This window comes from the organism of the source record quoted next, unplaced genomic scaffold (genome assembly GCF_019419815.1).
Source record: "Pyrus x bretschneideri cultivar Hongxiangsu unplaced genomic scaffold, Pyrus_bretschneideri_v1 Contig7, whole genome shotgun sequence".
NCBI classification, from domain to species: domain Eukaryota; kingdom Viridiplantae; phylum Streptophyta; class Magnoliopsida; order Rosales; family Rosaceae; genus Pyrus; species Pyrus x bretschneideri.
In genome coordinates, this window is record NW_025999809.1 from 5,621,212 (window position 1) to 5,634,232 (window position 13,021).

Consider the following 13,021-nt stretch of genomic DNA (forward strand, 5'->3'; position numbering starts at 1 on the left):
TCTCTCCTTGGAAACTTGACATGCAGAGTTTAAAAAACCATATAACAAAAAGAGAACGAAGAAAAAACCCCATAAACAAAGACCCTCATTTTCTTGTTTCTCTCGACTTCCGCACGTTAAAGCCCTCAGCTTTCTCAATTCTCATCGCCATTAACGTTTTCTGTGTCAATTTTCAGTGTAAAATCTTTGTGGGTTTTGTTCAATTTTGCGTTTAGAGAGAGAGAGAGGGAGGGAGGGAGAGAGGCAGAGCTTGTTGGGCAACCTCCATCACAGGCTTGCCTCAGCACGTACCTCAATCGGTTCACGCCATTGAATCAAAAAAATTTCAGGTAAGTTTTAATTTATGCAAAAAAATTTCAGGCAAGTTTTAATTTATGTTTTGGTATTCTTCCGTTAAGTTTTCGAATTTTCGTCATCGTCTTTGTCGCCTTGTGCGTGTGTGTCTCTCTCTGAATTGCGTGTTGTTGATAAAAATCTGTATCTGTTTGTTTCCATGTGCAATGTGTCTCTGCAGAGTATCTCAAAACCCAGATGGTGAAATGCCCTTCTCTATCAAACAATTCGATCTCTCCTCTTCTCGCTTAGTAGCTCACCATCGACTCACTCTTGTCAATCTACTCCTGCATAAGTTCCGCTACATCCAATAATGGGTCCCACTCTCCTCCTCCTTCTCCATGGAAGCACCTCCTCAGCTCCTTCGTTATCTCCAGCAGCTCAGCAATGGTCGATTACCCTTTTAACAGCTCTGAAGGCTTTGCCTGTTTTGGAGCTGGCTTCAATTCTCATCAATTTGGTACTGTTTGTTGGGTTCCTCTTCGTCCTCTCAGCTCGACATGTGTTTGCTTGTCTGGGTCGGATTAGAATCTTCAAGGACAATTCGGGTTCGAACTCGAGCTCAATTCGGCATAATAGTGCTGTGGATGGAGGAACTCATGAGATTAGAGTTGGCAGAGACTTCAAATTTTCCGTCTTTTGTTGTTTCTATGTGTTGTTTGTGCAACTTTTGGTGTTGGGTTTTGAGGGGGTTGGTCTGATAAGGGAGAGACGTAATGGGAATGTTGTGGATTGGTCTGTGATGGTCTTGCCTGCTGCACAAGCTTCGGCTTGGTTCGCGCTGAGCTTTTCGGCTCTGCATTGTAAATTCAAGGTGTGTGAGAAATTCCCACTGCTTTTGAGGGTCTGGTGGTCAGTGTCATTTCTGATTTGCTTGTGCACTTTATATGTTGATGGGAGAGCTTTTGCAATTGAAGGATCGAAACGCACGAGTTCTCATGTTGTGGCAAATCTTGCTGTGACACCGGCTCTAGCGTTTCTTTGTTTCGTCGCGTTTAGGGGTGTTACTGGTATTCAAGTTTCTGGACAATCGGATCTTCAAGAGCCATTGCTGGAAGAAGAAGCAGGGTGTCTTAAGGTTAGCCCTTATCATGATGCTGGGCTTTTCAGTTTAGCCACACTGTCTTGGATGAACCCGCTTCTTTCAATTGGGGCAAAGAGACCGCTTGAGATCAAGGACATTCCCCTTCTTGCGCCACAAGATCGAGCCAAAACCAATTATAAGATCTTGAATTCAAATTGGGAGAAAGGTAAGGCTGAAAACCCTTCAGGGCAGCCTTCTTTAGCCTGGGCAATTCTCAAGTCCTTTTGGAAGGAGGCAGCTTGTAATGCTGTATTTGCTGGATTGAATACTCTTGTTTCATATGTGGGTCCATTTATGATTAGCTATTTTGTTGATTACTTAGGGGGGATAGAGACGTTCCCCCATGAAGGGTATATCCTTGCTGGTACTTTCTTTGCGGCAAAGCTTGTTGAGACCTTAACGACCCGGCAGTGGTATCTCGGGGTAGACATTTTGGGTATGCATGTAAGATCAGCTCTAACGGCAATGGTATACCGAAAGGGACTTAGACTTTCCAGCTTAGCCAAGCAAAGTCACACTAGTGGAGAGATTGTTAACTACATGGCTGTTGATGTGCAAAGGATAGGGGACTACTCTTGGTATCTCCATGACATGTGGATGCTTCCTATGCAAATCATTCTTGCCCTCGCAATTTTGTACAAGAATGTTGGAATTGCTTCTGTTGCGACATTGATTGCCACCATTATCTCCATTGTTCTTACTGTTCCAGTGGCAAAGATACAAGAAGAGTATCAAGACAAGTTGATGACTGCCAAGGATGAAAGAATGAGGAAGACTTCTGAGTGTCTGCGAAACATGAGGATTCTCAAGTTGCAAGCTTGGGAGGACAGGTACCGGTTGAAGTTAGAGGAAATGCGTGGTGTAGAGTTCAAGTGGCTACGCAAAGCTCTCTACTCTCAAGCTTTTATTACATTCATGTTCTGGAGCTCTCCTATATTTGTTTCAGCCGTAACATTTGGTACCTCTATATTCTTGGGTCACCATCTAACTACAGGTGGTGTTCTTTCTGCTCTAGCCACTTTCAGGATACTTCAAGAACCACTCAGGAATTTCCCTGACCTTGTATCAATGATGGCTCAGACAAAAGTTTCCCTTGATCGAATTTCTGGATTCCTGCAGGAGGAAGAGTTGCAGGAGGATGCAACAATTGTCCTACCAGTAGGCATCACAACTACATCAATAGAAATTGAAGATGGTGTCTTTTGCTGGGACCCTTCATCACCCAGGCCAACGTTATCAGGAATACAAATGAAAGTGGAAAAAGGGATGCGTGTGGCTGTTTGTGGAACGGTTGGTGCTGGAAAGTCAAGCTTTCTCTCTTGCATCCTTGGTGAGATTCCGAAAATATCCGGTGAAGTAAGTTGGTATTTTTGAACTTTTGGTTCTGTTTTGGATCTCATGTTTTCTTTCCTTTCATGGAGTTGTTTTCCTAGGATGAATATTAAGTATTAATATTCCCAATACTTGTTTCTTACCTTATCATTTCAGGTAAGGCTATGTGGCACTGCTGCTTATGTTCCTCAGTCAGCGTGGATACAGTCTGGAAATATTGAAGAAAATATTCTTTTTGGCAGCCCAATGGATAAACCAAAGTACAAGAAGGTTATCCATGCTTGTTCACTGAAAAAGGATTTGGAACTTTTCTCACATGGAGATCAGACCATAATTGGTGATAGGGGTATAAATCTGAGTGGTGGCCAGAAGCAACGTGTGCAGCTCGCAAGGGCGCTGTATCAAGATGCTGATATTTATTTACTTGATGACCCCTTTAGTGCAGTTGATGCACACACTGGGTCAGAGTTGTTTAAGGTTAGACTTGCTGATAGTATCACTGATATCACAATTCAGTTGAAGTGGTATTTTACATATATTTACATTGATTGATGGCTAAGTATATTATATTGGGCGATGCAGGAATACATATTGACAGCATTGGAAGATAAAACTGTGGTCTTCGTGACCCATCAAGTTGAATTTCTGCCTGCTGCTGATTTAATACTGGTACTGTCTTCAAACCTTTGATATACTGTTTCTGAATTGAAAGGTCCACGCTGGCATTGATAGTCTGTAGCTTATGTGTATAAGGCCAGTCACACATTAGCAGTTGTACCATCTCTGTTGGCTTGGAGAATCTTGTTGTTCTTTAAGTTTATTGCAACACCTTCTAAGTATTTTCTTTTCCGTACTTTCTACTTCCCTTTCCATTTATTCCAAATTTAGTTTGCTATATCTGACTTTATATATTCTATTATATGTGCTTTTGAGAAGTCGTCTGTAACCTTCATTTTCTGCATATGTAGGTTCTTAAAGGAGGCCTCATCATACAGGCAGGAAAATATGATGATCTTTTACAGGCAGGAACTGATTTTAAATCACTAGTCTCAGCTCACCATGAAGCAATTGAAGCTATGGATATTCCCAATTATTCATCGGGAGATTCAGATCAAAGCTTGTGTGCAGATATTGGGCTCCGAAAAAATTGTGATAAACCTAGCAGTAGTGTTGACTGTTTGGCAAAGGAAGTGCAAGAAGGTATGTCAGCTTCAGAGCAGAAAGCAATTAAAGAGAAAAAGAAAGCAAAGCGCTCAAGAAAAAAGCAGCTTGTCCAAGAAGAGGAAAGGGTACGAGGAAGGGTCAGCATGAAGGTCTACTTTTCATATATGGCTGCAGCATATAAAGGATTGCTGATTCCACTCATAATTATTGCACAAATAGTATTTCAGTTCCTTCAAATCGCTAGTAGTTGGTGGATGGCTTGGGCAAATCCCCAAACAGAAGGAGACCAACCGAAAGTGAGTTCGATGGTCCTCCTTGTTGTTTACATGGCCCTTGCATTCGGAAGCTCTTGGTTTATATTTGTTAGGGCTGTTTTGGTAGCTACATTTGGTCTAGCAGCTGCATCAAAAATTGTTTGTGAAGATGCTTAGAAGTGTGTTCCGGGCACCAATGTCTTTCTTTGACTCTACTCCTGCTGGACGGATCTTGAATCGTGTAAGTCTCACATTTTTTTTGGAATTCAAGTTATTTTTTGTTTGTAACAAATACCTAATTCACATACTCCTTTCGTTTGCATATATAATTATTGCATTGTTTATTTTCTATAGGTATCAATTGATCAAAGTGTGGTGGATCTTGACATTCCTTTTAGACTTGGTGGGTTTGCTTCAACGACAATACAACTTATTGGTATTGTTGGTGTGATGACAACGGTTACCTGGCAAGTTTTGCTGCTTGTTATTCCTATGGCCATTGCTTGTTTGTGGATGCAGGTAATTAAATTTTTTGCCCTGAATTTGTTGTGTTAACTCCTATTTGTTAGTTAGAGAATGAAGATAAAAAGAAGAAAAATATAACTCACTGTTAGTGCACTTCCTCTAAGTGGTAGTTAAATCAGATTTTAGTACTTTAATCACATAAGATCTTCAAAAAATTGTTCTCTTTTTTTTTTTTCTTTCAAGAGATCGGGAGCGTATAATTACTTATATATTTTTGTTTCGAAATATATAATATTTATGTACTATGCACCATCTAATGGTTGCTACTGCAAAAGATAAATCATATTGTTTGTGATCAGTTTCATCACTTTGAGCAATCTTATTGTTTGTCTTTTTATCACGTTGTGTATATAAATCTTTGAGCTAATTACTGTATGTTACGTTATCAAACCTACTTTATTGTACCTAATGTGAGCATTCTTCGATACAGAAATACTACATGTCTTCATCAAGGGAACTGGTCCGTATTGTTAGCATCCAGAAATCTCCAATTATCCATCTTTTTGGTGAGTCAATTGCTGGTGCTGCCACTATAAGAGGATTTGGACAAGAAAAAAGGTTCATGAAGAGAAATCTTTATCTTCTTGATTGCTTTGCTCGCCCATTCTTCTGCAGTATTGCAGCTATTGAATGGCTCTGTCTGCGCATGGAATTACTCTCAACTTTTGTATTCGCTTTCTGCATGATTTTACTTGTGAGTTTTCCACATGGGAGTATCGATCCAAGTAAGTACATGTCTTATACTTTTATCTGTATGTTATCATGAGATTTGAGTCCCGTAAAAACATAACTTGAATATGAAATAGCATTGCCATGCTTAAGATTTGCTTGGTATGAATGATCGCCTCCCCATTTCGAAGCGTGCACACATATGTGAACAATCTTTGACTTGGTTTATGTGGGAGTATCTATGACATTGTATCTCTTGCATGTTAACCTGATTGAATCTCTGAGCTCATAATTTCAACCATCATTATACTACTTATTTTGATTTCGCATTTATTAATGAGCTTTGATGTGCATTTTACAATTTGTAATGTTAAAAAAGCACCCTTTCTGCTTGCTTAAGAAAACTGAGCAGGTTTGAGAACTGGATTAGTGTTGATATTGTCTAAAGTTTAGTTGCACGAAATAATTCAGAGGATTAAATGGCGTGATGGGACAATGACAAAGGATTTGAGTTTGCACATTATGACAAAATGCCACATCTAATGGTAATTGGTTTTTCCATGTAGGCATGGCTGGCCTCGCTGTCACGTATGGTCTGAATTTAAATGCACGCCTATCACGATGGATACTTAGCTTTTGCAAGCTTGAAAACAAAATTATTTCCATTGAAAGGATATATCAGTACAGTCAAATCCCAAGTGAAGCTCCATCCCTTATTGAGGATTCTCAACCTCCATCTACATGGCCAGAGAATGGAACAATTGACATAATTGATTTAAAGGTATGCTGCTTGCAGTTCAAGCTCATCCGATCTTTACATGTGCTCCTGATTAACGTCAGGGATAAGTTTTTTCGCTGTGCCTATTCATGATGTCGGGGACAGGTTTTATTATGCTTAGTCTTAATTTTGGAATAATGTGTAGTTTTGATATATATCAAGTATTGCAATTGGATTACGAAATGATAACATTTCTGCTTCCTTGTTTCCTTTGAAGGTTCGCTACAAGGAAAATCTTCCTGTTGTCCTTCATGGGGTAACCTGTAGTTTTCCCGGTGGAAAGAAGATTGGAATTGTTGGGCGTACTGGAAGTGGTAAATCTACCTTGATCCAGGCATTATTTCGACTTATTGAACCATCAGCTGGGAGGATCCTTATAGACAATGTTGATATTTCGACGATTGGTCTTCATGATCTCCGAAGCCGTCTCAGTATCATACCCCAGGATCCTACCTTATTTGAAGGGACCATTAGGCTCAATCTTGATCCCCTTGAAGAGCATTTGGATCATGAGATTTGGCAGGTTGATTGCCGTTGCATATCCTATCTTTTTCATTTGGAATATGACTACATCCTCTGGGATTCAAACAATTTTTTTTTCACCTAAGCAGCAGTATTTTTCAAGAATTTGTACATGCGTGTATTATACACATAGATCCTAACTAAGGTTGCCTTATTCGGTACAGGCACTTGACAAATCTCAGCTTGGAGACGTAATCCGTGAAAAAGAGCAAAAGCTTGATGCACCAGGTGTGAATGAAATCTCTTATACATCCAACCCTATAAATAAAGAAACTAGAACGTCTTGGTTTGGGTATATGGCTGCCAATGAGTTGTATTTTTATGTTGAAATTGCAGTGCTGGAAAATGGAGATAATTGGAGTGTGGGGCAGCGGCAACTTGTTTCTCTCGGAAGAGCATTGCTTAAGCAGGCAAAAATATTGGTGCTTGATGAAGCGACAGCATCAGTTGATACAGCCACAGACAATCTCATCCAGAAGATTATTCGTACAGAGTTTAAGAACTGCACCGTGTGCACTATCGCACATCGTATTCCAACCGTCATCGATAGTGATCTAGTATTGGTACTCAGTGATGGTAAGTAAAATGATTTGTTATGAATTTCCACACCTATTCATCAATAGAAGGAAAATAGTCTAAACTCGTGACTGAAAATAAAAAAGTTCCTTCTCTTGAACCATAATATATAATGATGAAGAAAACTGTGTCGAGTTTTCATATGGTTCTTTGCATGTAAATGCATTGAGATGTCATTATTCTGCATTTTTTGGGAAAGGTTATTCTTTGGTGCTTCAGGGAGGTTTTATAGGGATTCATGCAGTGCTTATTAACCTAGACATTTGATGTTTTTGCAGGTCGAGTTGCAGAGTTCGATACTCCTACACGACTATTAGAAGATAAGTCATCCATGTTTCTAAAATTGGTAACAGAGTATTCCTCTAGGTCAAGTGGCATACCAGAGTTTTGATTCGGATGTCATGGCCGAGAAACTTTGATTCAAAGGCAGCAGCAAGAGCAGATGATACAAAACAGTTGATGCCGCGTTCCTTGCTGCTGCTGCTGCATTCGGAAAATTGAAGACAAATGGGAAGGATAAAGGCGCACATCATTGTATCAATGCGGAACCCCATTGGAGGAATGTTGTTTTTAATTCATCCCACAAGCCAAATCGGGGAATTCTTTCACGGTCAGTGTTCTTGTTCGGACAAATAAGTTAGGTTGGCGATGGGTGTAATAAAATGCGCGAGAGAGGCAAAGACGGGAGTAGATTTGTGCGTAATCGTGCTCAATAATGTAGTTGTTTAGATTGACGCAGTAGATCTATTGATTTAGTTAGGGAATAGGTGCAGCTGGGTTAGTCAATGTTTTTGGTTTCAAGCGAAGATGGGTGAATGTTTGTTCCACAATTTTTGGTAGCAAAAGAACATGTTAAAGACCCTAATGCTAGAATCTCAATCCCACTTTTTTGTTCTTGTTTCCTCACAGATAACTCTGCTTTGATGTATATATTAACACTTCGGCTATATCACTTATTCAGATTGAAAGTCTGACAACATAACAAGTTTAAAAAACTTCACAACAGAAGTTCTATTGTGATGTGATCAAGGCTACACGTTTAAATCAATGAACGTTTAACGTTATTAAGTTGGTATGTTATGTTAAACTATCGTACACATGAGTGAAAATTAAATCACTTGTCTAAGTTAACGGTTTGACAACATAATATGGTTAAATTATTTGAAAAAAGGAGTTCGTTCGATTCAGATTGACAATATATAATGTGAAAATGAGCGTATTTTCCTATGATTTCGACTTTGAACCGGCTTTTGACCCTTTAAATTAGTCCAGAGTAGAATATCGCTTTTATTTAAAAACACAAAGGGAAAAAAGAAAAAGAAGAAGTGGGTCATTTGTAGAGTCCAAGTTTATCATGGCCCAAACCAAAGTAAAGCATATGCCCAACTCAGAACTCGACTCAGACTCAGTACGGATCCCAAACATCTTCTTGATCCAGCCCCTTTGTATTTCGCACAGGTTTCTCTGTCGCCTCTCTGTCTCTCTCTGTCTGTCTCTCTCTCTGGCCTGACTCTGAACTTGTAGCTGAGAGCGCGATGCAGGCCGTGTCGAATCGCGTTGGGCGCCAGTATCTGACCCAATCATCTTCAATCTCGTCGCTCAAGTCAATCTACCCCCTTTCCGATCACTGTAACTTCTCATTCCCTCTCCATTTCTAGGGTTTGGTTTTCAAATTCCCCCTCTTTGGTGACCTCAATTTGTCAATTTTGTAGATTATGGAGCTGATCGTCCAAAGCGCGGATCTACCCTCGCCACCAAGGGAGTGGGGCACCTTGTGCGCAAGGGCACAGGTGGAAGATCATCTGTCAGGTAACACCCGAATTCTTTATTTCTCTTTTGGCGTCAGTCAGCCTGGAAAGTTTAAACTCTTTGTTATTGCTTCCGTTTGTTATCTGAGAAAATGTAGGAAAGGTTAGAACTTTTTGTTGAAATTGATTTTACTGCATTGAATATTATTGAAATAGTTAGAATGTTTAATTGTTGTTGCTCCGTTTGTTTTTGGGGACAATGTAGGAAAACTTAACGTCGAAATTATTTCTCTTATCAAACTAGAATGAGCCTATTTTAGGGCAGGATAGATTTCTTACATTTTTCTTCGTAAGCAAAGTTGTCATTGGTGATGCAATGTGTGGAATTGTTCAGGTCGACGGGCTGAGGGCCCACTCCAACAACACTGATATTGTCCCCACTTAACCACCTGCACAATCCTCAGGTGTGGGGTTTTATCACAAAAGGCCTCGGTGTTAGTTAGAGTGGGTTAATTCTATATAAATAGGTCTTTGCCTTTTCCTCTGTCCAATGTGGGACATAATAGGGTTCCAACACTCCCCCGAACGTGAGACCCCATTTATGGGTCACACGTGAAATTCCACACGTCGGCAACCACATGTAGCCATGTCGGGACTCACCCAATCGCACGGGGCCAATAGGGACCCACCCAATCACGTGGCATCTTTGGCCTACGTGGAGTCATATCGAGACTCACCAATCACGTAGGGCCAATGGGGACCCACCCAATCACGTGGCAGTACGGGCCTGTCCCTTGGCTCAGATACCATGTGGAATTTTTCAGGACGACGGGCCGAGGGCCCACCCCAACAGCACCAATACTGTTCCCACTTAACCACTTGCACAATCCTTAAGTGTGGGGTTTTATCACAAAAGGCATCGGTGTTAGTTAGAGTGTGCTAATTATATATAAATGGGTCTTTGCCTTTTTCTCTGTCCGATGTGGGACAGAATGGGGTTCCAACAGAATGCAACTTCTAAGGTGCTAATTGCCAGCTGAAGTCTTGAGAAAAAAATGTTTTATGATTGCGCTTGGTGAAGATAATGTGCTATTAATGCTTTAAGAAAACATAGGTGTTGGAACTCGAATTTTTGTGTTTCACATGATTGTGTTGTTTTGTGTTATTTGGAAATTTAATTTGTCTTTTTTCAGTGGCATTGTTGCTGCAGTTTTTGGATCTACGGGGTTCCTTGGGCGTTATCTTGTGCAACAACTTGGTGAGTTAACTATCTGTAAATGCATTTGATTTGAATTCCGCCAATCAAATGTATGCATTGTTTTAGACTCTGTTTGTTTGGTTTAGAACCTTTCGAGTAGGAGATTGTTGGACTGAAATTGATCTATGGAAGTGTGATTTTAATCTTTCATCTTTCAAAAAATGACTGAAAGATACGTGGTTATCTTTCATGCATGCTTGTGCTGATTCTTTACTTCTCTTCCAGCCAAAATGGGAAGTCAGGTGTTAGTTCCTTTCCGTGGTTCTGAAGACTCCCATCGCCACCTCAAGTTAATGGGGGATTTGGGACAGGTAAGGTTTTCTGTGCTGTTTCTTAGTTAATGTTCTTTCTTAACCGGGAAAGTATTTATTCCCATTCTTCAATCTATTATGTTTCCGATCTTCTCATATTTCACTTACTCAGATAGTACCAATGAAATACAATCCAAGAGATGAAGATTCAATTAAGGCAGTCATGGCAAAAGCAAACGTGGTTATCAATCTCATTGGTATGCATTCTTCAGTTATGACTTTACATGTTAAAGATCCATAAATCTTTGGCTTCAATGAAGGAACACTTTGTAGCTTGGCAGGGAGGGATTATGAGACGAGAAACTTTAGCTTTGAGGAAGTGAATCATTCCATGGCACAACAACTGGCAACAGTATGTATCCTGCATTGACATTCATGACATTATTGTTGTTCCTGTGCTGCTTCTGATCCTAGTGCCATCTACTTCTCTTAAAAATTGATATTTATAAGGATCATCCTTAACAAAAATGGTAAAAAGTGTATCAAGATTATAATGCAGCAGCTGTTTAGCCTGCCTACAATTGAAATTTTCTTTCAAGATACATGGAAGTGTCTTTTGGGATCTCAAATTCTGTTCAATATCTGATTAGTGGTAAAAAAAGTTGGATGTGATTATTCAAGTTTTGTAGTAAGAAATATTGTTCTTCTGTTTAATCTTTATCTTTCTGCAGATTTCCAAAGAACATGGGGGTATCATGAGATTCATTCAAGTTTCTTGCTTGGGGGCATCTTCCTCATCTCCCTCCAGATTTCTAAGGACTAAAGCTGCAGCAGAGGAAGCTGTTTTAAGTGAATTGCCTGAGGTAGATTTATGTGCTTTGATTTCACGTAAGTAGGCATGCTTATTACAGGAGCAGTGTCTAACATTCGTTTTTCATCAACAGGCTACCATTTTGAGACCTGCAGTGATGGTTGGTACTGAGGATCGGATTTTGAATCGCTGGGCATTTTTTGCGAAAAAATATGGCTTTCTTCCGCTTATTGGGGATGGATCTACCAAGTATGTCTTCAATCTATCATTTGAACGTCAGTTAGTTTAAATTGTTCAATTTGTGTAATTTAACAACTCTGCTCATGCACATGTTGTTGATTCCAACCTGTGCAATAACTTGTATGCAGATTCCAACCTGTATATGTTGTTGATGTTGCTGGGGCAATCGTGGCAGCTTTGAAAGACGATGGTACCAGCATGGGAAAAGTTTATGAACTTGGTGGGCCTGAGGTCTTTACAATGCATCAATTGGTAATTTCTCATCTGTTTATGTGAAGTTGTTTTGCATTGATATGGAATTTCTCTTACTAAGCATCAAAAGACTGCAGGCAGAGCTTATGTTTGATACAATCCGTGAATGGCCCCGCTACGTGAAGGTTCCTCTCCCAATTGCAAAGGTATGCAAGTGTGTATTTGGATGCCAAGAGTAACTGGGCAAACCCCAAAAACCCACCCCCCCACACCCACCACCACCACAACCACCCACACACACACCCCCCCCCCCCCCCCCCCCCCCAAAAAAAAAAAAAAAAAACACACACACACCAAAATAAGTGTAATGTTGTTACTTTAACTTCGTTTAGTGATCATGTCGTGTGAATATTTTTATGACCATGTTAGTTGTATGTCTTCATACCCTAGGTGCATGCTTCTCTTCTCTTTTAAAATTAATTATGTCTAATTGACCTCCAATGTTTATGGATTTGATTGTTCCAGGCAATGGGAGCTCCACGAGAAATATTGCTTAACAAAGTTCCATTTCCATTACCTAATCCTGAAATCTTCAACCGAGATCAGATCCTTGCCCAAGAGACAGATACACTCGTGTCAGAAAATGGTAACTTCGACAAATTTTAGGATGTGATAGTTCCTTCTTCCCCATCATCTTATCCATGGTTGGTTTTTCTCACTTTCCTCAATTTTGTGGTGGGCTTTGTAGCTTTGACTTTCAATGATCTTGGACTTGTGCCCCATAAGCTGAAGGGTTACCCTATTGAGTTTCTTATCCAATTTCGCAAGGGTGGCCCCAACTACGGTTCTACTGTCAGTGAAAGAGTTTCTCCGGATGCTTGGCCATAAGTCCCAGGCTTTCTAATTTCCAAATGCTTTTCAAGTCCAGGAGTTCAACCCACTTGGAAACTTGGAATCAGGTTAGGGTTGCAGGACGTGTGTTTTATCTTCTTTTTTTTCTTTCTCTTTTGTGATCCAAACTTCAGTTTACGTTTCTCGTGGTATTTCAGAACAATTGTACTAATACTACTACGATTTGTACGACAGGTTTTCAGAGGGTGTGGGTTGCTTCTTTTGAGAAATAGTAGGAAGAAATAAAAGATATCGAGAATGATTCTTTTGTAGTTCCATATCTGTAATATTTGACCGAATTTCGACCATTTGTAATTTCAACGCATCTGGCATCATTTTGTTGTGCTTGTTCATAAGCCCTGTGCCATGAAGGGAATTTGATGCATCTTTTCA

General features: G+C 40.0%; 2 protein-coding genes across 2 annotated transcripts; both read left to right on the forward strand.

Annotated features, from left to right (window-relative positions):
- On the forward strand, positions 1-8,184 carry LOC103927972 (ABC transporter C family member 5-like). Its single transcript, XM_048573620.1, is given in 13 exon segments — positions 1-329; positions 515-2,773; positions 2,906-3,226; positions 3,332-3,418; positions 3,718-4,317; positions 4,319-4,408; positions 4,522-4,686; positions 5,123-5,417; positions 5,928-6,142; positions 6,357-6,662; positions 6,826-6,889; positions 6,998-7,237; positions 7,516-8,184. Coding segments are annotated over 12 exon segments (4,623 nt in total). The 5' UTR covers positions 1-329; positions 515-646; the 3' UTR covers positions 7,629-8,184.
- Positions 8,185-8,677: 493 nt separating this feature from the next.
- Positions 8,678-13,021, forward strand: LOC103927971 (NADH dehydrogenase [ubiquinone] 1 alpha subcomplex subunit 9, mitochondrial). Its single transcript, XM_009336960.3, has 13 exons — positions 8,678-8,866; positions 8,950-9,046; positions 10,179-10,243; positions 10,469-10,554; positions 10,667-10,751; positions 10,836-10,906; positions 11,226-11,357; positions 11,439-11,554; positions 11,674-11,797; positions 11,875-11,943; positions 12,263-12,383; positions 12,486-12,696; positions 12,824-13,021. Exons 1-12 carry the CDS (start codon positions 8,773-8,775, stop codon positions 12,623-12,625), a joined length of 1,200 nt encoding a protein of 399 aa, XP_009335235.2. The 5' UTR covers positions 8,678-8,772; the 3' UTR covers positions 12,626-12,696; positions 12,824-13,021.

Bases quoted from the DNA above. Each gene is read 5' to 3' on its own strand.
- LOC103927971 (XM_009336960.3), top strand. From the start codon at position 8,773: ATGCAGGCCGTGTCGAATCGCGTTGGGCGCCAGTATCTGACCCAATCA. The intron at 8,867-8,949 runs GTAACTTCTCAT...TCAATTTTGTAG, and splicing joins CTACCCCCTTTCCGATCACT to ATTATGGAGCTGATCGTCCA. The intron at 12,384-12,485 runs GTAACTTCGACA...TGGGCTTTGTAG, and splicing joins TACACTCGTGTCAGAAAATG to CTTTGACTTTCAATGATCTT.